Raw genomic sequence first — 22,328 nt, forward strand, 5'->3', positions numbered from 1 at the left:
AAGCATATTGATTTTAAGGGTACATCATGTACAATGATCAAATCCGCGGCTTTTGATGACATTCACAAACACATGGAGATGTTAAATACTCTGTAGGATAATCTAAGTCTATACACACTGGTTTTTATTATCATTCTAAGTTATTTAATTTCATGCATTTTGGCTTAATGAATTGAAGTAGTTATAAATTAATTTATTTTCTTTTGTAAGTTTCATTCCTACAAATAAATTAGAGTGTCTCCTCATTACTTGTTATTATCATTCTTTTTTTTTAATTACAACACACGCAAGGGAGGAGAATTGAACCCGAGGAGAGAAGCCAGCTAATCTGGCGGGTGAGACCACTGGGCTACAAACCGGTCTCACTTGTTATTATCTTTCTAAGTTATCATAACTCGTAAAGTTCCATTATTCATTCTCACATGTGGGATCCATGATTTTTTTCATGAACCCTGCATAAGGATGAGTTTGAATACAAAAGTTTTAGATTAAAAAACGTTTAAATAATTTCACATTTTTTAAAAGTGTTTTTATTTTTAAAGCCATAAACGGTTTTAGCATTTAAATAAATGCTGAAAAAGTTTTTGTTTTAAGTTTTATATAGAAGTTGAATCCATAATTATTTTATTAAAAAAAACATTTTTTTAGGCGAGTTTATGTAACCAAACAATAAAATTTTCAAAAAAAACATTAAAAAAGTGCTTATAGCCAAATTTATTTTATTTTAAACCCCATATTTTTATAATGTCTCGTTAAAAACCTTATTAGGAAAAATCTATTGTGATAAAAACCATAGTAATGAAAAAAAATGCAGTTACGTAAACTTCCCTTCATGTTAACATGAACAATTCTTCACAAATTTCGTAGATTGCACATTCCAACATTATATATATGTTTTCTGAATATTGTCACAAGAATTGCCTTTGTGAAGAGATCAAATGAGTTTTCATCTGATTGAATGTGACGAATATCAGTTTTTCTTTATTATTAGTTTGTGCATCTCAATATTATATATATGATTTAATTTATTATTTTGATATACTTAAATCTTAGACTGGATTCAGTTTTTCTTCAAAGGTGGGATACTTTGTTCATTCCTGAAGAAATTATCAGGATCCACCATTGTTTTAATCTTCGTCAATCTGTCAAAATTTCCTTTGAAATACTTCACCCCATAAATCTTGCCTCTGTCATAGGCATCTTTACCATTATCTGTGCTTCCAACGTCAATATCTCTGTAGTTGAGAAATGCTTCCCTCGGATTACTCGAAACATACGGCGTCATGTAACTGTGGAGCTCTCTCATTTCATCTATATGTCTCTTTTCTGCCTCAGGCCCTGATTCTTGCCAGAAAACTATGTACTGAATCTTGTAAACATTCCCCCGTCTGTGAGGAAATGCAGTCTCCGTCTCTAAAATTTCGCTCATCCTTCCGCCGTAAGGATTGAACAACATCCTAACTATGTCCCCGGAAGATTCCGCCATTTTTTTGAATGCTCCCTGTAATCCATCTTTCGGGATCGGGGTTTTTACGTAATCCGATTTAATTTTAAATGCGGACACATGGAGTTCTTTCCTCCCAAGTAAAGCTGTTTCTGGAGTTCCTTCGGGAAATTCTGCCCAGAATAAAACCGATTTGATCCAACTCATCTCTTTACAGTCCTGTTTTGTCAATCCCAATTCGGGGAACTTGTCTTTCATGATAGACAACAACCTGTTTGAATCTCCAAGAAACATGGCGATAAAAGATGACTCGATGGTTCTCTGGCCTTTAATCTTTGAATCAGTACTCGCTTGTATCCTGGCCCGGAGAAAGAGGTCATCGTCCACCTTGTCCGCAAAATATTGCCACCTGTAAACAAGATCTATAGCATTTTCTTCCAGGGTTCTTGAAACCTTAAAAACGGTCACGGTCGGGGGAACCTGGACGAGCTTGATTTTATAAGATAATATCAAACCAAAACTACCGCCGCCACCTTTAATAGCCCAGAAAAGATCTTCTCCCATTTCTTTCCTGTCAAGAATTCTTCCCTTCGCATCAACAATCTTAGCATCGAGCAAATTGTCGACTGAAAGACCGAATTTTCGCAGCATGTTACCATACCCACCACCAGCGAGGTGACCACCAACGCCTAAGGTAGAGCAAACTCCAGCCGGGAAAGCGTGGATTTTACTTTTCTCCCAAATTCTATAGTACAGTTCACCGAGGGTCGCCCCTGATTGAACCCAGGCAGTTTCCTCTGCCATGTCGATATCAATAGAAGTGAAATTGTTCATGTCAAGAACTGCGAATGGAGCGTCAACGTTGGACGTATACGAAAGGCCCTCGTAATCATGGCCTCCACTTCGGATTTTCAGAAGCAATCCCACATTCTTGGCGCATGTTACAGCCGCCTGGACTTGTGATTCTTCGTAAGGACTCATTATTATGGTTGGTTTGTATGTTCTTGAAGTGTTGAAACGACTGTTTCTGATGTAATTTTTTAACTCGGACGTGTAGTTTGCAGTGTCGGGAGTTTTGATTATTTGCTCCAATACTTTCGTTTGGATTTTTCTGCTTGAAAGGCACCGGAGAAAGGGGTCAGTGGCAGCATTGGAAGAGTAACTAAACAAGCAAAGCAATACAAATAAGGGGTAAAATGTTTCCATGATGCCTTTAGGTTTTAGTTTGATGGGGACAGACGGAAGCATTATTAGCTATAAATACTTGTTGAAGAGAGGGAACTAACGAGTGGTAAGGTAAGTACATATATATATAAGGTAAGTATATATAATAAGAATTGGAGTTTTTGATATTCATTTGTATAATAAGGTTACATTAAGAGATCCTATAATCACAATCTATTTATCAATGAAGAATATCGATCAAATAATCATGTAATTACATTTTTCGTCTTGTTTTAAGTCAATATACGGTTTTGGTATATTACTTATTACTTTTTTTTTATTTTAGTCTTTTTTTTAATCGTATTACTAACGTGACAACGAAAATAATAAAAAAGATATGATATATGGACAATATATGCTTCAATGTTATAATTCACACCATGTTATGTTATAAGAGCTCATCTATTTATTTACCAACTACTAGTGGGTATGCGAGAAACAAATATTTAACTATCGATGACAATGAGTTTGATTCTCTTTATTTATTATTTTTTCGAGCGAGCCTGTTTCAAAGGATTTCCCCAATTCGATTAAACGTTTATGTATTTAATGTGGTTTGCAAACTACTATATTACTCTGAAGTTTGCTCAGTGTGTATCGATAGAGATCGATTGCGAGTTCCATCGTCGTTTAAAGAAATATCAATAGGTGAATAGATAAAAACTTAGGTGGTGGACAATGATAGCGCATAGCTGAGGTGAAAATTATATGCATATGAAAATTGCAAGGAAATGGCAAATTAGTTGAAGTTGTATTCTGGTAATGATGTCACAATTTGTAATTGATTTTTTTGAAATATGAAAAATCGTGAACATCGAAATGGATAATACTTTCAATTACAACAATTCAACGTATAATTTTATGAAAATTATCTAATCAATTTTATGTAATAAATGACATAATTTTTTTTATTCTAAAATTAAAAAATTAAAAAAAATAAAAAATAAAAACCGTGCATGTTACATTAAAGTAAACATTTCCCCATTTGAAAAAAACATTAAATGAAATGTCAATGGAACACGTAGATATGGGTACGTAATATGGCAATATTACTCCTATCCAAAGTCAAACAAAATAAATATATTTGTGATATGTTGTGTTAGGCGGGTGGGGGTGGGGGTAGTGGGGGTGGGGGGAGTGGTGCTCAATTTTATTTTTAAAATTTTTCTTTGAAAACATTATATGTATAGTAAAATAATAGTTTTAGAATCGCTATATAAGATTATTCTTTAGAAAATATGTTTATTTTTATATATTTTAATGTAATATATTTAAAATTTTAATAAATATCTAATATAAATTTTAAATCTAATTATAATATTTTAATACAAGAAGCATCTTATTCTACACAAAACTAATTTTTTAGTAAGAATTGCTATGGTTGATGCCATTTTTTTAAACCAATATTAGCTAACTTTTTTTAATTAATTATTGTTATATGTCAAATAAATTTATAAATCAATATCAATTTGGAAAAATTATCTAAAATCCTTATAATATGTTAGGATATATTAATGAAAAGTATCTGGAATTAATCTTTAGAGAGATATAATATATTTAATAATTTCATGTATCAATATTAATGAATAATCACTATTATTTATTATTTTTTCTCTAATTTTTTATGTTGAAATTTTGTTGACATTCTAATTTTTTTCTAATTGTTATGTAATTTATTTTCGATAATTCTTTTAAAAAAAATCATTGTAATAAATCAAGATATTTTTAATATATGATTTATAACAGGATCATTTCAGCGGTCAACTGCCGTATGTTAACTGCTCGTAACCGTTCCTGCGGATTTTATACGTTCATGGAAGGCTAAAACACTATGGCATCCATTTCTGCGACTTCCCTTCTCTTCTTCCTCGCAATGTGGTGTCCTCTGACTTTTACGGGCACTGTGATCGAAGATCTCAATAATTTACAGCCCCCTTCAGATTTCAACTCTGTAATCACTAACAACTGCCACTCGAATCCTTCTCTCAGATACTGCAGCGCCACCACCCCTTTTGATCTTCATGAAATCTTCAAGTCCACGATTGTCGCAAGCCATTTATGCAACATTTCCAACAATCCCAACTGTGTGGAATCGTTTCCGGAAATCAACCTCCGTGGCCAGCCAAAAGTAGCGCCACTTTACTTGTCCTTCACTTTCTTTTGGAAATTCTGCCCCTTGTCCATATTGTCCATTGATCTTGCGAATAGTTCGTTGAAGGGTAGCATTCCAGGTGAAATTTTTTACTGTTCTCAGATTCAAGAACTTGATTTGAGCCACAATCACCTCTCTGGAGACATCGTTTTAGATAAATTTTCTGGCCTTGAAAATCTCACGTTTCTGAACCTTTCTTATAACGAGTTTTCAGAGATTAAAATCTCAGACAGACACTTTTTCGAACGGTTTAATTCGTCGAGTTTTGTTCACTCGGGTCTTCTTCCAAATCATCAACGATTCAGGATCAAGGCTTTGCTTCTGTTGGTTGGGTTTCCAGTTTCTGTAATTTTAATGGTTGTTTTCTGCGGATGGCTCTGTTTTTGGCGACCAGACTTTTTACCAGATTTTCTTCGGAGAAAACACAGGTTCACTCCTTCGATTCTCAAAGCTGCAACAAATGGATTATCGAAGAGAAATTTGGTTGGAAACGCTAGGAATGTAAGCATATATAGAGGTGTACTAAGGGATGGAAACGAAGTAAAGATTGAGATTTATTGGGACATGAAATCAGGAGTAAACAGAACAAGATTTGTCGAAAAATGTAAGATTCTCGTTCAATTATGCCATAAAAACGTTGTCCCTGTAATGGGTTGGTGCGATCACCGCAAATTTAGTGCCATTATCACCGAGTGGATCAATTCGGAGAACATTGAAACATGGCTGTTGAATACGATTCCTCCATGGAAACAAAGGTTGAAACTGATATTAGGGGTTGCATCAGGTGTTTGTTATTTGCATGAGGAATGCCCTGAAATTGTATATGATCTGAAATCAAGAAACATTCTGCTGTCTGAAGACGGCGAACCGCTGATTACAAGGTTCAAATTTCATGATCATCGTCATGGCAGCTCGAAAAGTAAGTCCACGTCGAGTTTCAGAATTCAGATATCAAATGACCTGTAAGGTGCTGGTGTTGATATATTTATTAATGTCATTTAAGTATATTTTTCAATTAAACAAAATTTTGCTTGTTCGAGTCAAATTCGAAAGCTTGTGCTTGTGCTTGTGCTTGTGCTTTGAAAGTGAACTATGTTGTTTAACAGCATGAGTACAGGTTACCAACTTTAACATCCGACGGAGTAATTCGAACCTTCATTTGATAGGGTTCAAATTCAGTTTTTATTCGAGTTAAGCTCCCAACATAGCTGAATCTCTAAGGCTTTAACCTGGAAACATTAAAGTTGTAGCAAGACTGGTTGGTGCCCCGAGAGCTGAATAACTCAGTATATCAAGCAATGAAAAAACTTATAATTTCGAAGTCTTAGAAAAGATGATTTGAAGTATGAATCTTCATGCCCCTCTCCCCCAGACAGGCCGTGCATGCTATAACTATGATACATTCTTGTTATTCATCACACAAGATTCTTGTGAAAAATTAATGAATGTTTAAGCATGATCATACCAGAGACCTACAAATTTGGTGTGTTCATATTGGAGATGGTGGCTAACAAAAGGGAATTGGAAGATTTCGAATGTCGTAAATCTGGTTTTGTCGATTGGGTGAAGATGCAATACCCAGACAACATTGAGTCTGTAATAGATAAAAGAATGAAGAACTCGGGCAACGTTGTTGAACAAGCCATAGAAGTTATTCGACTTGGGCTAATGTGCACTGATTTGTCTACCAGTCGACAGCCAAACTGGGAACAAATCTGTAATTTGTTGTCAAATTTATATTCTATGGCAGCACCGGGCTTGCTGGATCACAAGACATCGCGAGTTAAACGAGGAGAAGGCCACACGCATGCCCACCGTCGATGACTTCACATTGATAATTCTGTAAAATGCGGGTGTTTATTTCTGAAGAAACATGTAAAACCATTTAATGACTCGTACTAGCTCTTACTCGTAGTTACTGTGGCAACGGTAGGAGACAAGGTCTTAAACATAGACTTCACATATATCTTCTCTCATTTTATAAAATAAAATTCATGTGTAAAAATTTGTTCTCGAGTTTGTAGCAGGGTACTAGTGAAAACAAGACGCTGGCTTGCATGGTGCATCCAATATCGTTTTTTAATTTTATGGTTTAATATCAATAATAATACTAAATTCGAAATAAGAAATATTTGAAACATGTAACAACATTGACCAACAGCTGACATGTTAGACATCCAACCCAATATCGTGCATCATATCATGAGACCAACAAAATCAATTTCACACATTCTCACTCACACATTGACAGATATAATATACAATTCCCGAGTTGCATGTTCAAAGCGGAACGGATTATCAATCCATATGACACCCAAAAAAAAATTTAATTATCTCTTGGCACTTCACACAAAGAAACCCATACTTAACATAGCCAAAATATGCATCTCTATACCGATTAGAAATCATTCACTCATGTTGTGACACCAACCACGACGTTGTTCACCTATCAATATATATATATATAATTATAAGCTTTCGCATTTGGAATATAAGATAATAGAATTGTAAATAAACCCCTGCACTACAGAGGAAACAGGGGGCAAACAACATGAAGAAACTCACCAGCTTGCCACTTTCATCGACTGTGGTGGGATTCTGAACTACCACAGTTTGGCTATGAGGACGGGCTGTTGCCTGAATAAAGCATAGTGGTTTGAATCAGGTAATGCCAAGTCAGTCTTTCCTAAAATGTTGCAACCGTATCGGAGACAACCAACTCACCTTCGAAGTAGGCGGTGCTGATGTAGATGCGGAGTTCCCACCCTGCGCAAGAAGTTGAATCCTAGCGTCACCCATCTGGATAAGAAGAAATATATAAAAAATGAAATGTAAAAATGCACACAATCTACAAGGCTGAATTCAAGACACCAACCAGATTATTGCAAATCCCACGAAGCCATAAACATAACTACAAGATCAGGAGCTACAATTTTGTTAATAAAATATTGGTGGAATCCAAACATGTTCAAACGTTCAACTTCCATTACAAAAAACTGGCATGCCCAGCTCATTTTATCTGTTAAAACTCACTGTTCTTTATTTTTCGACAAGAGATTAGAGTGAAAAAATATCAAGACAATTGAAAATTCTATTTTATGTGTATCTTTAATTTTATAATTTTCTACCACTATCCATTGATAAGGTCAAATGCAAAACAAGTTACAAGGAGTACAACATGTACATAAGTAAGAAAAGTTGCATCTATATATTATTTGCAGAATGATAGTCTTCTTTTTATATTGGAGGAATAGATGCAATATGTTACATGCTGACATCACCTATTATGATCAGGGTAAGCAATGCACTACAATCTTAATCACACAACATAAGATACCTCCAAATACATCCATTATCTGCAGTCCCAGCCCTTGACACATTTAATCAGAGAAAGGCACTGCCAGAATCTAATATTTTAAAGTTCAGATTCAGATTCTGTCAGCAACCAAAATTCCAAATTCCACGACAGTTATTGAGTATATTAAAGTTGTATGCTAGAGGAGTATCTTACATTTCTTTTCCTTCTAACATTTAAAATTCTCCTACCGACTATTTTTACTTATAATTTTTTCTTTTGGTACACTAATCATTTTTTTGGACTATCATTCACATTAATCTCCTTAACATTGTGCAAAGGCAAGCCATAAGATCAGGAAAGTAAATGGAACCAACAGACAAAAGTGTGATTCCCATTTGTATCTTTGAAGATTCATGCAAGTACTTTATGAAAGAGATCACATGACTTCATAAATTGTATACCCCGGCACCAACATTAGTACTCATAATGTAATGGCAAATTGCACATCTAACTGATGGAGCACCAGCTGGAAACATCAGCATAGTATGACAGTTTCCGCAGTTGACATGAGCAACATGATTAGGTGCTGCAGATCCAAAAATAAGAGCTAGTCAGCAGCGGAAGGAACACGATGTAGTAGCACCAAAAACTGACAAGTTAACAGACAAAACTAAAAAGTCAAAGAAGCTCCAAAGCATATTTGCTTGGAGTGGTAATGCAGATTTTGCATATTTAATGATTTGAGATATTATGTAGTTTATGTTTTTAAGGAAAATCAATCTGGCTAATAGCAAAGAACTCGTGGACAAGAAATCAACAAAACCAATAGAAAAGGACTACTGATGTTACCAAAAACAATAGGGTCTAAGCATCATATGATGGAAATACAATTCGTCAGATGGTTACCTGGCACAAGGTTCACCGTATGGCAGCAGGAACATCTGACACTAGCAGCACCACGTGAATGCATGAGTAATGTACGGCAACCCCCACATATTAATTGAGCCATGTCCATCCCTGCATATGCAAATGAACTTTTGTTGACATAGCCACCAATCTAGAACGTGAAGACTCAAAATATGTACTGAACATGTAAATAACATGAATTACAAGCTCCACTGATCTCATTATCAACTCCACGAAAACAATACTCGTGACACCAGACTACTACTTTTATGGACTTTCTCAAACAAGGCTATTATATCAATTAGTCTCTGTATAATCAGCAAAGCACAAGATGCATCATCATTAGAACCCAAATATTTGGTGTTTTGAGAAATATGCTCTAAGAACCACACTTATCTCTTCAAATGTTATGAAATTAAATGATTAGATACGAAGAAATATATGTGCGCAATGTATCAAATAGTAAAACGATATGAGGTAAAATCGAAGTAAATAACAAACAGAGAATCACTGCATGGTGTAGAAAATATGATCCAGCAAAATAACAATAATTTAAAAAGATAAAATAGAACTCAGAAACAATATGCAATGAAATATAAATGCACGAAGCAGTAAAAATGCAATAAAGTCCAAAATGGCTAGTATGTGATGCAAAATTGATAGCTGATTATGTTCCTATCTAATGCCGGGAAGATGAGCTAAATAACAGAAAGTAGCGTTTCTCGTATTACCAGAAGGTGGTACTGCAGTAACCATATTGCATATTGCACAGCAAACATTGTTAGCTCCAGAGGGATAAAGAAGGATAGTCCTACACCCGCTGCAAACGAGTTGGTTCTGCATATCTATCATGCACGAAGTTCAGGATAAGAATCAAATTAATCTCAACAAAAGATTCTTCTTCTTAAGGCAAGTCCATAAGTCTGAAAAAAATTGGGCTTAACCATAAAAATTAAAAGTGGAAACTTTAATTCCTGAAAGAATTTGTCAACCAGGACCATAGGCTGGTGAAGAAGAAGAAAATTTTATGTAATTATGGATTCGCCTATTTGCTGCACATTAACCTTACCAGGAAGCTAAATAATACATCAACAAATCCCTATCTTTGAGCATTGAGAAACAAGCAAAAAACGAGAACCAACGGAATGCAAGAAATTTACTAATATTGATTGTGACAAAATTGCAAGGAAAATTACATATAGCACCTCTTTTGAATTTTGAAATGTGTTGAAATCCCCGAAGATAAATTGACATAAATCCCATGAGATTTAAAAATCACTGTCAAAACCCCTACGTTCAACTTTTGACATGCACACATTGTTTTTTGAGCGCTTATATGCTTATTTGTCAACCAAAACCGGTACAAATGCTATGTTGGAGAATCTGATCATTTATGGACAAATATTTTAAGTACTTAGTTTCCTTTTCTTTGGGAGATTTGTTACGATTTATCATTTCTTTTCCTTCACACAGATGAAGGCAAATATAATGCTCGCATAAATCACTGCCATCACTAAAGACATAAGCAAATGTGATTGTATCGTTTTATGTACTTATTTAATGTTATCAAAGCCATTGTTTTCTGTAGCTCTCAAAATCGTTTAGTGAAAACAATATACAAGGATCAATAAAAAAATGGTTGGAACTCATACGATGACCAAGTAATCATCTAGTGCACATTAGTGATTAAGCTAAAAAGCTAATGTATGATTTGCAAATGCCAATCTCTATCTGAAATGCGATGAAACTACTGTGATGACAAGTTTGTTATAATCATTGCGAACAATCCACTTCCACGTGATGGAATGAAACATGTCAAAATTGATAGAAACTTTGTTAGGCATGAACTTGATGAGGATCGACCTAAATTGCATTCTCACTGGAATTCAACAGGCAGATATAACAACTAAGTGCTTGCCAAAACACAATTTTGGAAGTCTCGTAGACAAGTTTGGAATGATGAATATCTATCAACGGATTCAGGGCAACTGTCGGAGAATCTGATTTGCTTATCGGTAAACATTAAAATTGATTGTAATCACTCAGTTTCCTTTCACTTCGGAGATTTGTCAGAATTTCACGATCCCTTTTCCTTTTGTGGATGAAGGTTGGTAGAATGTTTTTGAAAAAATTAATGCTTCCTTTATTGCTTTGTGTATTCGTTTAATGCTGTAAATACCCCTAACTAGATAAATAACAAGAAAAGGACACGACAGGCAAACAGCTCAAGCGATTCTTGGAGCCGTTTTAGACTTCTAACTTCTCAGTAAATATAGATTGACCTCTTGTTTTCCATTTATCCATCGAGGAGATTTTATAACGTCATTATCTGCCTTAGCCAACGAAGAAACGTATAGAAACAAAATAATGATTCATTGTGTGGGTATTCGCAATTATTTCAAAACATGATCAGGGATTTCATCTCTACTTATAATACTGGAACTTTCTGAATATTTCAAATTTGGCATGGCTTTGGATGCAATTTATCCCGCTATTACCCTAAGTATCGCAAGAACAAATTTTGCAATGGGGATCAATAATTTCACATCGAAAACTAGTAAAAAAAAACACATCTTACATCAGGATGATAATTTCTCACCGTCAATAGCCGCAGAATTATGGTACAAAACGAAAACGTGACCGATATTGATGATTTAGTATCCTCGAATCAATGAAATTGAATTCGTAGATTAACCCGACAATTACAAATAATAATATCTTTCCGGGATTGGATTGGATTGGATTAGCTCCACCGTTGACAATTACCAGAAGCGGGAGGGCGACGTTGAATATTCTCTCTTTATGGTTGGTTTTCTTTCATTCTTTGACTTTCATTATTTATACTCTCTTTTTTTGTTTTTCTTGGTCCAAATGTATAATTGCACTTTTAGTCCCTTATGGGCTCGCAATCTAATTTTATAGGTCCAAAAGATAAAAATGAAATTGAATCTATTTGTTTGACAATCAAGGTATTAGATAGGAACTTGTATTATAGCTGGTGATCTTGAGTTTTTATTTAAAATTTAAACATATTTATTCAAAAAAATTAAAATAGTCACGGAATACCAGAAAAAATAATTTAACCTATATCGAAATTTGTTGCAGTCTAATTTCAAATCCTACACTTTGAAACACAAAGTTAATAACATCCAAGAAATGTACAAAATCTCATAAGCTACTCGATTCGTCAGTATCATCGATTTTTTAGTTTTTCTCGAAAATTATATCATTAATTAATAAATTTATCTTTATTCATCCGTATAATTTTTTGAGTAGGTTTCTTGTGAGACGGTCTCACGAATTTTTATCTGTGAGACGGGTCAACCCTACCGATATTCACAATAAAAAGTAATACTCTTAGCATAAAAAGTAATACATTTTCCGTCTCACAAAATACGACCCGTGAGACCGTTTCACATAAGTTTTTGCCTATTTTTTTAATGAAATTATGTTTGAATCCATATTTCTTTCTTATTAAGAAAAATTTATGTCGCTAATAATCGAGGTTCTCTTACAATTTCATATATCTTAGTATATAATAACCTCATGCTACGCCAAATGGACCAAACATGAGCGAGCCATTGAAGCAAGATGGATAAAAACCAATCATCTGCTGACAGTTCAAGTTGATCCATCCCACTTTCATAGATCGAGTTGTTACCGAAAACACTGAAAATGGCAGCGGAAATCGAGGACTCGACCCTTTTTTCGGATTGAGAAACCACTTTTACGGTAAAAAAAATTTGTGATTCGACAACCCCTTCCAAAATTTTAATGTACCCTTCAAGCTCCCTTTATCACTGTTTCAAAGAGGAGTAAAAACACCTAAAACGGCTAGAAACCCAGAAAGGAAATTACAAATCCATCAAGAAATTTCCTACGAAAAGGGAAAGGATCATTATAATGAAGCTTTGAAGCATGTGGGAACCTTAAAAAAGGGACAGGACCATTACAACGTCGTCAGTCAGTATATTGTCAGGAAAAAGGAGTGGCGGCGGGTGATGGTCTGATGGAGTTTTACTTGAAATTCGTTTTTCCCTCCTCTGTTCCCCTTAGCGACGAGCTGGCGGTGGCGTAAGAGTGCGCGGTGGTGGCACAAGGATTTCGTGGAGAAGGTAACAGCGGAGAGTGACGACGCACTAGTATGTAAAGGTTTCCAATGGAGATCCCATCTCGCATTCTTCTCTGTGTGAAGATGAAATGGACAAACGTTTTTGTTTTTTTAAATAAAAAAAAATTTAAAAAGCCACACGGTTGTGTGGAAGGAACAAACCTTTATGTATGTATGTATATGTATATATATATATATATATATATAGACTAAATAAGTAAGAAGGAAAGCGAAATAAAAAAAATTGGAAGCAAAATAAATTCTCTTCCACTGTGATCATCGACACTTTTCTTTGAAGTTCTCAAATTCTACAATCCAACTTCTAAACTTGATTCATGGCCTCCAGCGGACACAAGAACGTCAACGCCAAGCTGGTATTTACTTTCTCCGGTCTCTTTTGGTTTTCCCCTGATTTAGGGTTGATTCGTTTATTTGTTTTTTTTTCTCGATGCAATTTTCAGTTTGGTTCTGCTTTATCTACTTCAAATCTTCTTGGGTTCCTTTGTTTTCTTGTGGATATATGTCATTTGTTAGCCTCGAGGATTGAAATCGTTTTTGTATCTCTACGAGGATTGTTGCTAACAATAGATTATAGAAATTTGGGTTTAGATTGACTATTTCTGTTAGTATTATTAGTTCTTGATCAGTTGTTAATCTATTGTGATTCCTCGATTCCCGTCTTCTGTCAATTTTATGCTTTTTTTTCTCGCCGATGATAAATCGGACATGGTATAATATTTTAATGATGTTGTTTCTAAGCAATTTGTGGGTTAGTTGATGTTAGGGTTGATGTTAGGTAATTCCATCAATTACTTCAGTTCTTATAACTCTGAATGACACCCATTAGATCGTGGATTCGTGTATTCAATATTATTCGCGTCACCGTGTTAGATTCTTGTTCGAGACTTGCTCTCAGGGTACACGAAGCTAACGGCAGGTAAAAATTTTTGTTTTTTTTTTAAATTTGGACACACATGATCAAAGATTACCATAATGCCTAGTTTATCAGGTATTTGTTATGATTAAAAATAATAATTTTTGCAGTGTCAAAATTTAACAAACAGCTCAAGGTAACACGCATTTTACTCTGTATGAAGCCAAATTCCCTTAGTTTAAAGTAGATTCTTACCAAATTTGATTGGTGGTATAGCAGTTTCTATTAGTTCACCGTGATTAACAGTATGAAAGATTGGATGACATCACATGTTAATTATATATGTTTGAGGGAGAATGAATAATTTTGTATTTTGTTGTTTAACAAGGATGTTGATTGATTGGGTTGGATGTTATTGTAGCTAGATCAAACCAGGAAAGAAAAATAGTTATAATGGTTTGTTAGGCACTGATGACTTTAATTATTGTGGGTTTCTGTTTTTTCAATGAGAATTTAGGTAAGTGTCCACCTGTTTCACTTTTTGTGGTTATGTTGCATATTATACTTTATGTTATTCTTATGTTCCATTTCTACTTTATTTTTTACCAACATCTACCTGTTTCAGATATTTATTTCTGCCTGTAGGTGCTTCTTGGAGATGTTGGAGCTGGAAAATCTAGCCTAGTTTTGCGTTTTGTGAAAGGACAATTTGTCGAATTTCAGGTTTGATAAAAATTATTTTCATGGATTTCATATTAATTCCTGCACTTTTTAAACTTTTCTTTTGGAGATTGAATTTACATGCTTGATAATTTAGGAATCAACTATCGGTGCTGCCTTTTTTTCACAAACCGTCGCTGTAAATGATGCAACTGTGAAATTTGAAATATGGGATACAGCAGGTCAAGAGAGATACCACAGCTTAGCTCCAATGTACTATAGAGGAGCTGCTGCAGCCATAATTGTCTATGATATAACAAATCAAGTAAGGGTGCTGCTGCCATAGTTGTCTATTAAATATAATTTATTGTCTAGTTGATAAGTATGGATTATTCTGTTTAGTGTTGTGCCCTGCATTACAATTTGATCCGCCCCACGTAGGAAAGCAAAATGTTTTTACTATTATACAAGGGAATATTTTATTCATTGTGAATGGACAAATGGTTACTTAAAATTGCACATTGTCATGCTTTTCATGTTAGTAGCCTGTCAACTTTGTAGGCCTCCTTTGATCGGGCCAAAAAATGGGTTCACGAGCTCCAAGCACAAGGTATATTCCCTTTTACTAAGTAGACTAATTTGGCTGCAAGTTATTGCGACTTTTTTCACTTGTAGGTTTTTCTTTTGTCGGAAGTGCCTTTTTTATGCTATGTCCTTTATATTCATTATTTTACTGATTGGAATGATGATTGAAAAAAGTGAACTGATTAAACCTTTTATTTTCTTCTTCGTTAGCTGAATAATTTTTTTCTTTATACCCTACTTTACTTTAGAAAGGCTTCTTGTGGAAAGAGAAGGCCTCTTTTAGGAAGACCATGGTATTGCCTAAAACCTTGAAACTGGAAATGGGAGAGAGGATTTTATAAAAGCTATTGTTTGGTATCTGTTTCTTTGAGAACTTTGAATTTCACCATCTATCTATCTATTTACCGTATGTTTTTCTGCTTTTCTCTGTTATTTATTTAATTCTATTCTTTGGGGCAACTGTTTTCCGTTTTGTGGCATAAGGTAACCCAAATATGGTGATGGCCCTTACTGGGAATAAAGTGGATTTATTGGAAGCAAGGAAGGTGGCAGTGGAGGCAAGTAGTCACTTAATTTTTGTTGTGTTGCTATGTCTGTGTCCTTGATTTCGATTTTAGTTGACTGTTTATTTAGTCTCATGCGTTTCTATTTAGAATAAGCTCATAGTTTGTTGAGCATGCTCATGAACTTGTTGCTGTTTTTTTGGACTAAAATTTTTAAACGGGTAATTCTATGTTAACCAGCAATAGCTGTGAGGAAGGTGAAATCTTATTTCAATTGGTACAAGTGTTTCCAGACAGGGGTGAGCAAGATTTCGGTTAAACCGAATTAATCGACCGAACTGAGCCAATTCAGAAATTCGGTTTGGTTATTTCGAAAATTCGGTTTTCAAATTTAAAAAAATTTGGTTATATCGGTTAAAAAAATTTGGTTATATCGGTTGATTCGGTTCGGTTACGGTTTTCAAAATTTTGAAATCGGTTAAACGAATTAACCGATATAATAAATATTATTATTTAATAAATTTTTATTAATTATCAATTTTTTATATATTTTAATTTTTAATTTTAAAATCAACCATAATTCTAATCTATGATCTCGTTCTCACTTCTCTAACCGAATTTCTCATTCTCACTTTTTTATTCTCCATTTGTGTAGAATGTAGTGTTCAAGAAAAATTATATATATAATTAAAGTTAAAGCACAAATTTTTTTAAAAACTAAAAATTAACCGATTTTAATTCGGTTCGGTTTTCATCGGTTATGAAAATTAATTCGGCCGGTTCGGTTATGGCTAAATATTTCGATTCGGTTCGGTTATGGCTAATTCGGTTCGTGCTCACCTCTATTTCCAGAGGCACGAGTATGTGGTTGTTCAGGTCATCACAGTAACACGAGCTACACTTTTGGGGGGTTTCTGTTCTTGAACACCGGAACTGAACCTCTAGCTAGGCAGTAATAAATGAGGCGATTGATTTGCATGAAAATTCTTCAGTTCCCGAGACATGGTCCAAAATTTATACCAACACAAAATGTTTGTGTGATCATTAGTCCAGTAACGTGAAACTTCTCTCTTTCTCAATTAACTAGCATTTTCACTATTTCGACATGTGTTCCTACTTGCTGGTAGGATGTGGTTGCCCATCACATTCCATGGTTCCAGAATAGCCGATAATCATGTACAGCATCTCAAATCCGAAATACTATCTAACAAGAAAATTTTCTCTGGCATAATACTCATCTTTGTTTGAGCATCGATCTACCATTATCAGCTGTACAAATGTGAAATTTTAATGCAGGAGGCACAAACTTACGCTCAAGAGAATGGTCTTTTCTTCATGGAAACCTCTGCCAAGGATGCAACTAATGTCAACGACCTATTTTACGAAATAGGTGAGTTCATAAATTCTTAAAATATTATGGAATGTGTTTTTTCATGATAGAACAATGTGAAAACAACCAATAGGTAAGTAGGTAACTACTTTAAACTGAACGGAATATCCAGAATATGTTCTTGATTAGTAATTATGATGTAAAGAGCAATTGCTTAGACACTGAGCATTACAATATCTGGTCTCAGTCGATTGTTTTTTCATTGTAGTTTTTCCTTTTGATTAATGCTTTTTTTATCATTGTGCTTTTGCATTGTTTGTTGAACAAGAACAGTGAAGACGTAATCAGTTGATTTCCCATTATACATGGAATTTCAAATTTCTTGCGTAAGTTTTGAAAAATTAAAAATGTTACTTCTACCCCAAAAAAGTACCGTGAACAGTCCTTTTGAGTATGTCCTTGGCTAATTCTTTTACTTCTTCAGTTAGAATACCGTTGTTCTGTGTTATTCATTGGCCTGTTGTCTTTTATGTGTCCATTGAATCTATCCACAGCAAAGAAACTGCCACATCTGCAGCCAGCATCAAACCCATCGGGCATGGTTCTTGTAGATCGAACAGGCGGGAGTGCAGCAGCAGGTGCTTCTTGTTGCTCTTGAGGTGTTGCACATTTCCCATCAGAGTCAAATGTATCCAAAAAAAGTGTCATTATGCAGATTACTTTGGCAGCGACTACCCATTTTGTTTTGTTTCTATATTCCTCGAGATGTATGTATAGGAGTAAAACTTTTTGTCTTGTTATTTTCATCACCTTCTGTTACTGGCTTCGATGTGTTTAGTGTTTTTGTTGATCAGCAAATTTGGATTTTATATTTCTGTTTGATCCCAATATTTTTACTTTATTTCTAGTTTAACTGATCTACAAGTAATGTTCAAGTTCATTTCTGTTTGATCTCCGACCGGATCGCTTTTTTGAAAAAAAATATATAATAGTAACTATTTATTATTATTTCATATAATTTTAATAATCTTTTCTTTAAAAATTTTTGTTTATGAAATTAAATACGATATATATAGTATTACTATATAATGAACATGCTGCCAATCTGTCGAAAATCAAAGTAATCGAATTTATTTCAAGGTAACAAAATTATCTAATAAATCAAAACAATTAAATACATTATGGGTAAAATTAGAACTAAAAAAATATGTATTAATATATAATGTGTATATATATTTAAAAAGCCAATAAATTAAAATAAAATATCATTTATTTATAAAATTAATAATATACGTAAATAACCAAATCAATTTTACAAATAACAATTTTTGGAACATATTTTACAAATAACTTACCCAATTAGTCCGTCCGTGTTAGTTCACGTTTTACCATTGTTTTTCCATCTGTAATAACCATAGATAAAATACCCCCCCCAAAAAAAAAAAACTAACATTACAAAAGCACATTTTTTGATATTTTTTTACATTTTTCAATATGAAAATTTTAGCAGTCGATTAGCAAAATCACTATATTGCAGTCCGAATGTTCAATCAAAATTTTATATATTAATAAAATCATGAGGTAAAGTGGAATTAACACTAACTTGCACGTAGATATAAAGAAGATAATTTAGCGCAGACTACAGAGAGAGAATCCAAATGTTGACACCTTAATCGGTCAAGAAAATGTTTTCATCTTGCTTACCTTTCATTTCTTTCCTCGATGAAATGTAATCCTACCACAAAATAATTCAAGCTCATAGGCTATGAGCACTTGGATATAACAAGAAAAATATATAAAAAAGAAGAAAACCCCGTTTGCTAAAACAGGAGTTCAAGAGTGAGGTACTCTACCTCCAACGCTAATAATGAACTTTCCAGGCTTGCTACAAGTCATTGGATGAGGTCTTCATAGTAATTATCATTAATAACAGACACGAATCTTTCGAGCCAAGGCAGCTGATTCAGATCCTTCATGGCATCGACGTAAGAATCTGTACATTGAGGTGGGGACTGGTAAGGTTGGTGATCGGTCAAACTGAAACCTCCAGCGAGAAACCTATGGATAAGTGCCAGTTGTGATCTTTCTTGCTCTGAATATACATCCCTCATAATTGGAAGTGATTCGAATGAATCCCAAGCCCATTGTTCAAAGTGTTGAGTTTGATAAGTTGCCAATTCGTCAGAGTAATCTTCATCCCATAATGCACATTGACACGTCTGTTGGCCATCCCTATATTCAGCACCACAAGAAAAGCAGAACTCATTACCACAACACCTGTAACAAGAAACAAGGGGTGAGTGTATTGAGCTTGGAGGTTATAAATTGTATCCAAGCGTATATTTGGATTCTATATCTGTTTAACCCTTTTGCAGGTTTATGTTATCATTCTGTGGTGCTATTTCTGACAGAATATGTCACGAAGTTCGACACAACTAGTAACATAAAAAAACAAAATAAATAACCAACATCACATGAATCACAGATGTCATTTATCATTTTGGTGATGTATGTCTCCACGTGTTTCCAATCTGGATAGACATATTATTACAGGATAAGATTGTGTATGCTTGAATTTTTTTGAACTTATACCACACTTTAAACCCCAGTGATTTACATTTCCAGGATCCTTAAATAGCTCTGAAGAAAAAATCATCATAGGCAAGTTTAGATGGGATATGTCCCATGAAATCTCATACTAAATTCCACAAGGAAAACCAAAAAGTTTATTACTGAATTCTATGGATAATACCTAGTTTCAGTATTGAAGTGTGTCTCCTGATCAAGTAAACAGAGGTCAGGGTTCTCCTTCCAGGCAGTCAAGAGACATAAGATGACATGAAAATAAATATTTGGGATGTCGGTAAATATCTAACAAAGGAAATTAATACCAACCTCTCAATAAACCGATAGATTTTGTTAAGTTATTACAGAACAAAAGGTTTGAGAATTAGCTTTTCCAACACCATATGTGATGCAAAAGAGAATTACGCTTTTCAATGGAAATGTATAACAATGAAAAAAAAAATTATTTACCAGCATGTCAAGTGGGAGCAACCATGAGTGAGCTCAATCATTCTCTGGCACTGCTGGCAACGCCTCCACCTTTTATTTTGTGCCAATTGATGCAAGGTTATGTCACTAGCATCCCTCTCTTCCAATGGCAGATTTTGGTATTCTTCACATGTCACCGAGGAATGCCAAGGAACCCCACAATCAACACATATAAACCTCTGACAAACAGGACATTCCATACAATTGTCGTCTGACTGACTTGATGAACTTGATCGGGTGGACAAGCACTCCTTCGGATCAAGCAAGACCGAGCAATCAGGATATGGACAATAAATCTTATCTGAGATCTGAAACTTGGTTTCTTCAAGGGCTTTTTCCAAAGATTCATAAGAGGTAACTGGAAGAAAAGACCTACATTCAGAAGAAGAAATACAATATTTGCATTTCGGCAGAGGGCACCCAATGGGAACTTGGAAAGACTGTACTTTTTCCTCAACATATGTTCTCATACAATGGGAACAAAAGGTGTGGGAACATTTAATTGTAAGCATCATAGAAGACAGCCTCTCCTCACAACAGATGGAACAAATTTCTGTAACTTTTGCTCCCTCAGTAGGAAAGGAGACAACACCAATAGCCACCTGTGCTAGCTGTAACGCCTGGTCTACCGTTGGGGCAATTTTTAGAACAAAAGATTCCATATTACCCGCTTGTTCTAGGATCCTTCGTCTCAGCGCCAACAAAAGGGGATTTGCAATTACTTCACCCCGTGTAATCTGGAATAGATCCATACCAATTTTAGTACCATAAAGCATAAAATGGAAAGAGGAAATCAGACTCAAGAAGATATTTGTTTTCATACACGAAGCCATGCTTAGATTATTTTAAATTGAATAATAACAATAGCTCGAAGACACTAAAATTTCTGGCTCAGGATTTCTCACCTGATCATACATGGCTTGAGAATCGGTCAATGCAAGCACCCGCATGATATTTTTCTCCATAGCAACAGAGAGACCATCAAGTAAAGCTAAATAATCCGCGATTGTTTCTTCCACATAGAAATCAAGCTTTTTCTGGACTCGAACTGGAGAAGCATCACCTGACTTCTGCATCACCACTCCAATTCCAGAAATCCCAGAACGAGAATCTCCCGGATTAGCAACAGATATACCTTTGAAATACATTTTAACCGAAAGTTCATCAAGATTGTCTTTTGAATCCATCTTCGAATTGACTTCTATATCCTTCAATTCATCCTCATCCCCACAACAGCTTCTGAATTCGTCTTCTTCTTCGTCATACTTCGCTTTAATTTCAATCACATTAGAACCATCGGCAATTACTCTTTGATCCTCCATCGCAATGTAACTTTCCCAACCTACTAAAAAATTCGAAGAAACTCAAAGTTAACGACTAATTAATTAGATATAAAAATTCAACAAAAAATCCAATTGTTGCTCTTGAAATAGATCCTGCTTCCATATGACCAGCATAAACTAACACTAACAAACCCTTTAAATAACCATACCGTATATACCCATTACGAAAATTTAACGCTAAGCTGAAGTAAGCATCAACTTAAAGATTCATCATAAAACTTGAAACATGATTAAAAAAAACAAATCCTTTTTTTCCAGAGAAAATTTCCCTCCAGCAGAAAAAGAAGTCGAGACAAAATTCCTTCGTCCAAAAAAGTGAGCCAAAGAAAGTGGAATCCCACTTCTCCACCTAATCATCACCAACACTTGCACTCATACACACAATTATTCAACAAATTAAATCTATCTAAATAAAAATACAATGAACAGAAAATTTGGAATCAAGAACGTGTTTGAAAGGATTAATAACCTGACTTGTCTCCCAGAAAGTAAAGACCCCCGACAATTCTTTAGTATTATAATTTACATGTGAGTAGGGTAATACAGGGGGGCATTAGAACCCTAATCTGACAAATGCTTATTGATGTCTCCCCAGAAGTTACGACTCCTTTTTCTGGTACGGAGGAAAAGAGAGACTATCAGTTACTGCTGCTCTTCTCATGGCCATAAGTCTCGCTTACTTCTAATATTTTTTTTTATAAGACGATTCATCAATTATTTAATTTGAAAATAAAAAATATGAGATTTGTTAATATTTTATATTTTATGGACACATCATTTTATACATACATAATGAGAGCAAAACGTAGACCCCAGCCTTTGGTAATTATATATATATATATAT

General features: G+C 34.5%; 5 protein-coding genes across 10 annotated transcripts; 2 read left to right on the forward strand and 3 right to left on the reverse strand.

Annotated features, from left to right (window-relative positions):
- Window positions 1-1,059: 1,059 nt before the first annotated feature.
- Window positions 1,060-2,660, reverse strand: LOC140960540 (berberine bridge enzyme-like 8). The gene has a single exon (XM_073418844.1). The coding sequence runs from the start codon at window positions 2,648-2,650 to the stop codon at window positions 1,061-1,063; it is 1,590 nt and encodes a 529-aa protein (XP_073274945.1). The 5' UTR covers window positions 2,651-2,660; the 3' UTR covers window position 1,060.
- Window positions 2,661-4,499: 1,839 nt separating this feature from the next.
- Window positions 4,500-6,838, forward strand: LOC140960423 (L-type lectin-domain containing receptor kinase S.4). The gene is made up of 2 exons (XM_073418681.1): window positions 4,500-5,739; window positions 6,289-6,838. Exons 1-2 carry the CDS (start codon window positions 4,500-4,502, stop codon window positions 6,642-6,644), a joined length of 1,596 nt encoding a protein of 531 aa, XP_073274782.1. The 3' UTR covers window positions 6,645-6,838.
- An 87-nt stretch (window positions 6,839-6,925) lies between these two features.
- Window positions 6,926-11,856, reverse strand: LOC140960424 (protein LOL3-like). 4 transcript variants are annotated; one of them, XM_073418685.1, is made up of 7 exons: window positions 11,624-11,856; window positions 9,756-9,869; window positions 9,025-9,135; window positions 8,592-8,704; window positions 7,545-7,586; window positions 7,386-7,457; window positions 6,926-7,266 (listed from the first exon to the last, which is right to left on the reverse strand). In XM_073418685.1, exons 2-7 carry the CDS (start codon window positions 9,865-9,867, stop codon window positions 7,234-7,236), a joined length of 483 nt encoding a protein of 160 aa, XP_073274786.1. In that variant the 5' UTR covers window positions 9,868-9,869; window positions 11,624-11,856; the 3' UTR covers window positions 6,926-7,233. The 4 variants fall into 4 exon arrangements, with proteins under 4 accessions (XP_073274786.1, XP_073274784.1, XP_073274785.1 ...); XM_073418683.1 differs by having other exon boundaries at window positions 7,545-7,619; XM_073418684.1 differs by having other exon boundaries at window positions 8,580-8,704.
- A 1,486-nt stretch (window positions 11,857-13,342) lies between these two features.
- LOC140960085 (ras-related protein RABF2a-like) lies at window positions 13,343-17,958 on the forward strand. Its single transcript, XM_073418214.1, has 7 exons — window positions 13,343-13,509; window positions 14,655-14,732; window positions 14,827-14,994; window positions 15,231-15,279; window positions 15,738-15,811; window positions 17,054-17,147; window positions 17,642-17,958. The coding sequence occupies exons 1-7, from the start codon at window positions 13,471-13,473 to the stop codon at window positions 17,743-17,745; spliced, it is 606 nt and encodes a 201-aa protein (XP_073274315.1). The 5' UTR covers window positions 13,343-13,470; the 3' UTR covers window positions 17,746-17,958.
- A 779-nt stretch (window positions 17,959-18,737) lies between these two features.
- LOC140959638 (E3 ubiquitin-protein ligase RSL1-like) lies at window positions 18,738-22,153 on the reverse strand. Of its 3 annotated transcripts, none has more exons than XM_073417566.1 (4): window positions 21,954-22,153; window positions 21,047-21,483; window positions 20,124-20,878; window positions 18,738-19,364 (listed from the first exon to the last, which is right to left on the reverse strand). In XM_073417566.1, the coding sequence occupies exons 2-4, from the start codon at window positions 21,461-21,463 to the stop codon at window positions 18,980-18,982; spliced, it is 1,557 nt and encodes a 518-aa protein (XP_073273667.1). In that variant the 5' UTR covers window positions 21,464-21,483; window positions 21,954-22,153; the 3' UTR covers window positions 18,738-18,979. The 3 variants fall into 3 exon arrangements, with proteins under 3 accessions (XP_073273667.1, XP_073273668.1, XP_073273666.1); XM_073417567.1 differs by having other exon boundaries at window positions 21,047-21,486; window positions 21,954-22,137; XM_073417565.1 differs by lacking the exon at window positions 21,954-22,153 and adding an exon at window positions 21,634-21,944.
- Window positions 22,154-22,328: the final 175 nt, after the last annotated feature.

The sequence above is a fragment of the Primulina huaijiensis genome, chromosome 15 (assembly GCF_012295235.1).
Source record: "Primulina huaijiensis isolate GDHJ02 chromosome 15, ASM1229523v2, whole genome shotgun sequence".
Taxonomy (NCBI): domain Eukaryota; kingdom Viridiplantae; phylum Streptophyta; class Magnoliopsida; order Lamiales; family Gesneriaceae; genus Primulina; species Primulina huaijiensis.

Bases quoted from the DNA above. Each gene is read 5' to 3' on its own strand.
- LOC140960540 (XM_073418844.1), bottom strand. From the start codon at position 2,650: ATGGAAACATTTTACCCCTTATTTGTATTGCTTTGCTTGTTTAGTTAC.
- LOC140959638 (XM_073417565.1), bottom strand. The intron at 20,879-21,046 runs GTGAGAAATCCT...GATCTATTCCAG, and splicing joins CTCAAGCCATGTATGATCAG to ATTACACGGGGTGAAGTAAT. The intron at 19,365-20,123 runs GTAAATAATTTT...TTCTTGTTACAG, and splicing joins TGCTCCCACTTGACATGCTG to GTGTTGTGGTAATGAGTTCT.
- LOC140960424 (XM_073418682.1), bottom strand. From the start codon at position 9,867: ATGCAGAACCAACTCGTTTGCAGCGGGTGTAGGACTATCCTTCTTTAT. The intron at 8,705-9,024 runs GTAACCATCTGA...TTGGATCTGCAG, and splicing joins TACGGTGAACCTTGTGCCAG to CACCTAATCATGTTGCTCAT. The intron at 7,267-7,385 runs GTGAGTTTCTTC...ATATATTGATAG, and splicing joins TCGATGAAAGTGGCAAGCTG to GTGAACAACGTCGTGGTTGG.
- LOC140960423 (XM_073418681.1), top strand. From the start codon at position 4,500: ATGGCATCCATTTCTGCGACTTCCCTTCTCTTCTTCCTCGCAATGTGG. The intron at 5,740-6,288 runs GTAAGTCCACGT...TGATCATACCAG, and splicing joins TCGTCATGGCAGCTCGAAAA to AGACCTACAAATTTGGTGTG.
- LOC140960085 (XM_073418214.1), top strand. From the start codon at position 13,471: ATGGCCTCCAGCGGACACAAGAACGTCAACGCCAAGCTG. The intron at 13,510-14,654 runs GTATTTACTTTC...TTCTGCCTGTAG, and splicing joins AGAACGTCAACGCCAAGCTG to GTGCTTCTTGGAGATGTTGG. The intron at 17,148-17,641 runs GTGAGTTCATAA...ATCTATCCACAG, and splicing joins CGACCTATTTTACGAAATAG to CAAAGAAACTGCCACATCTG.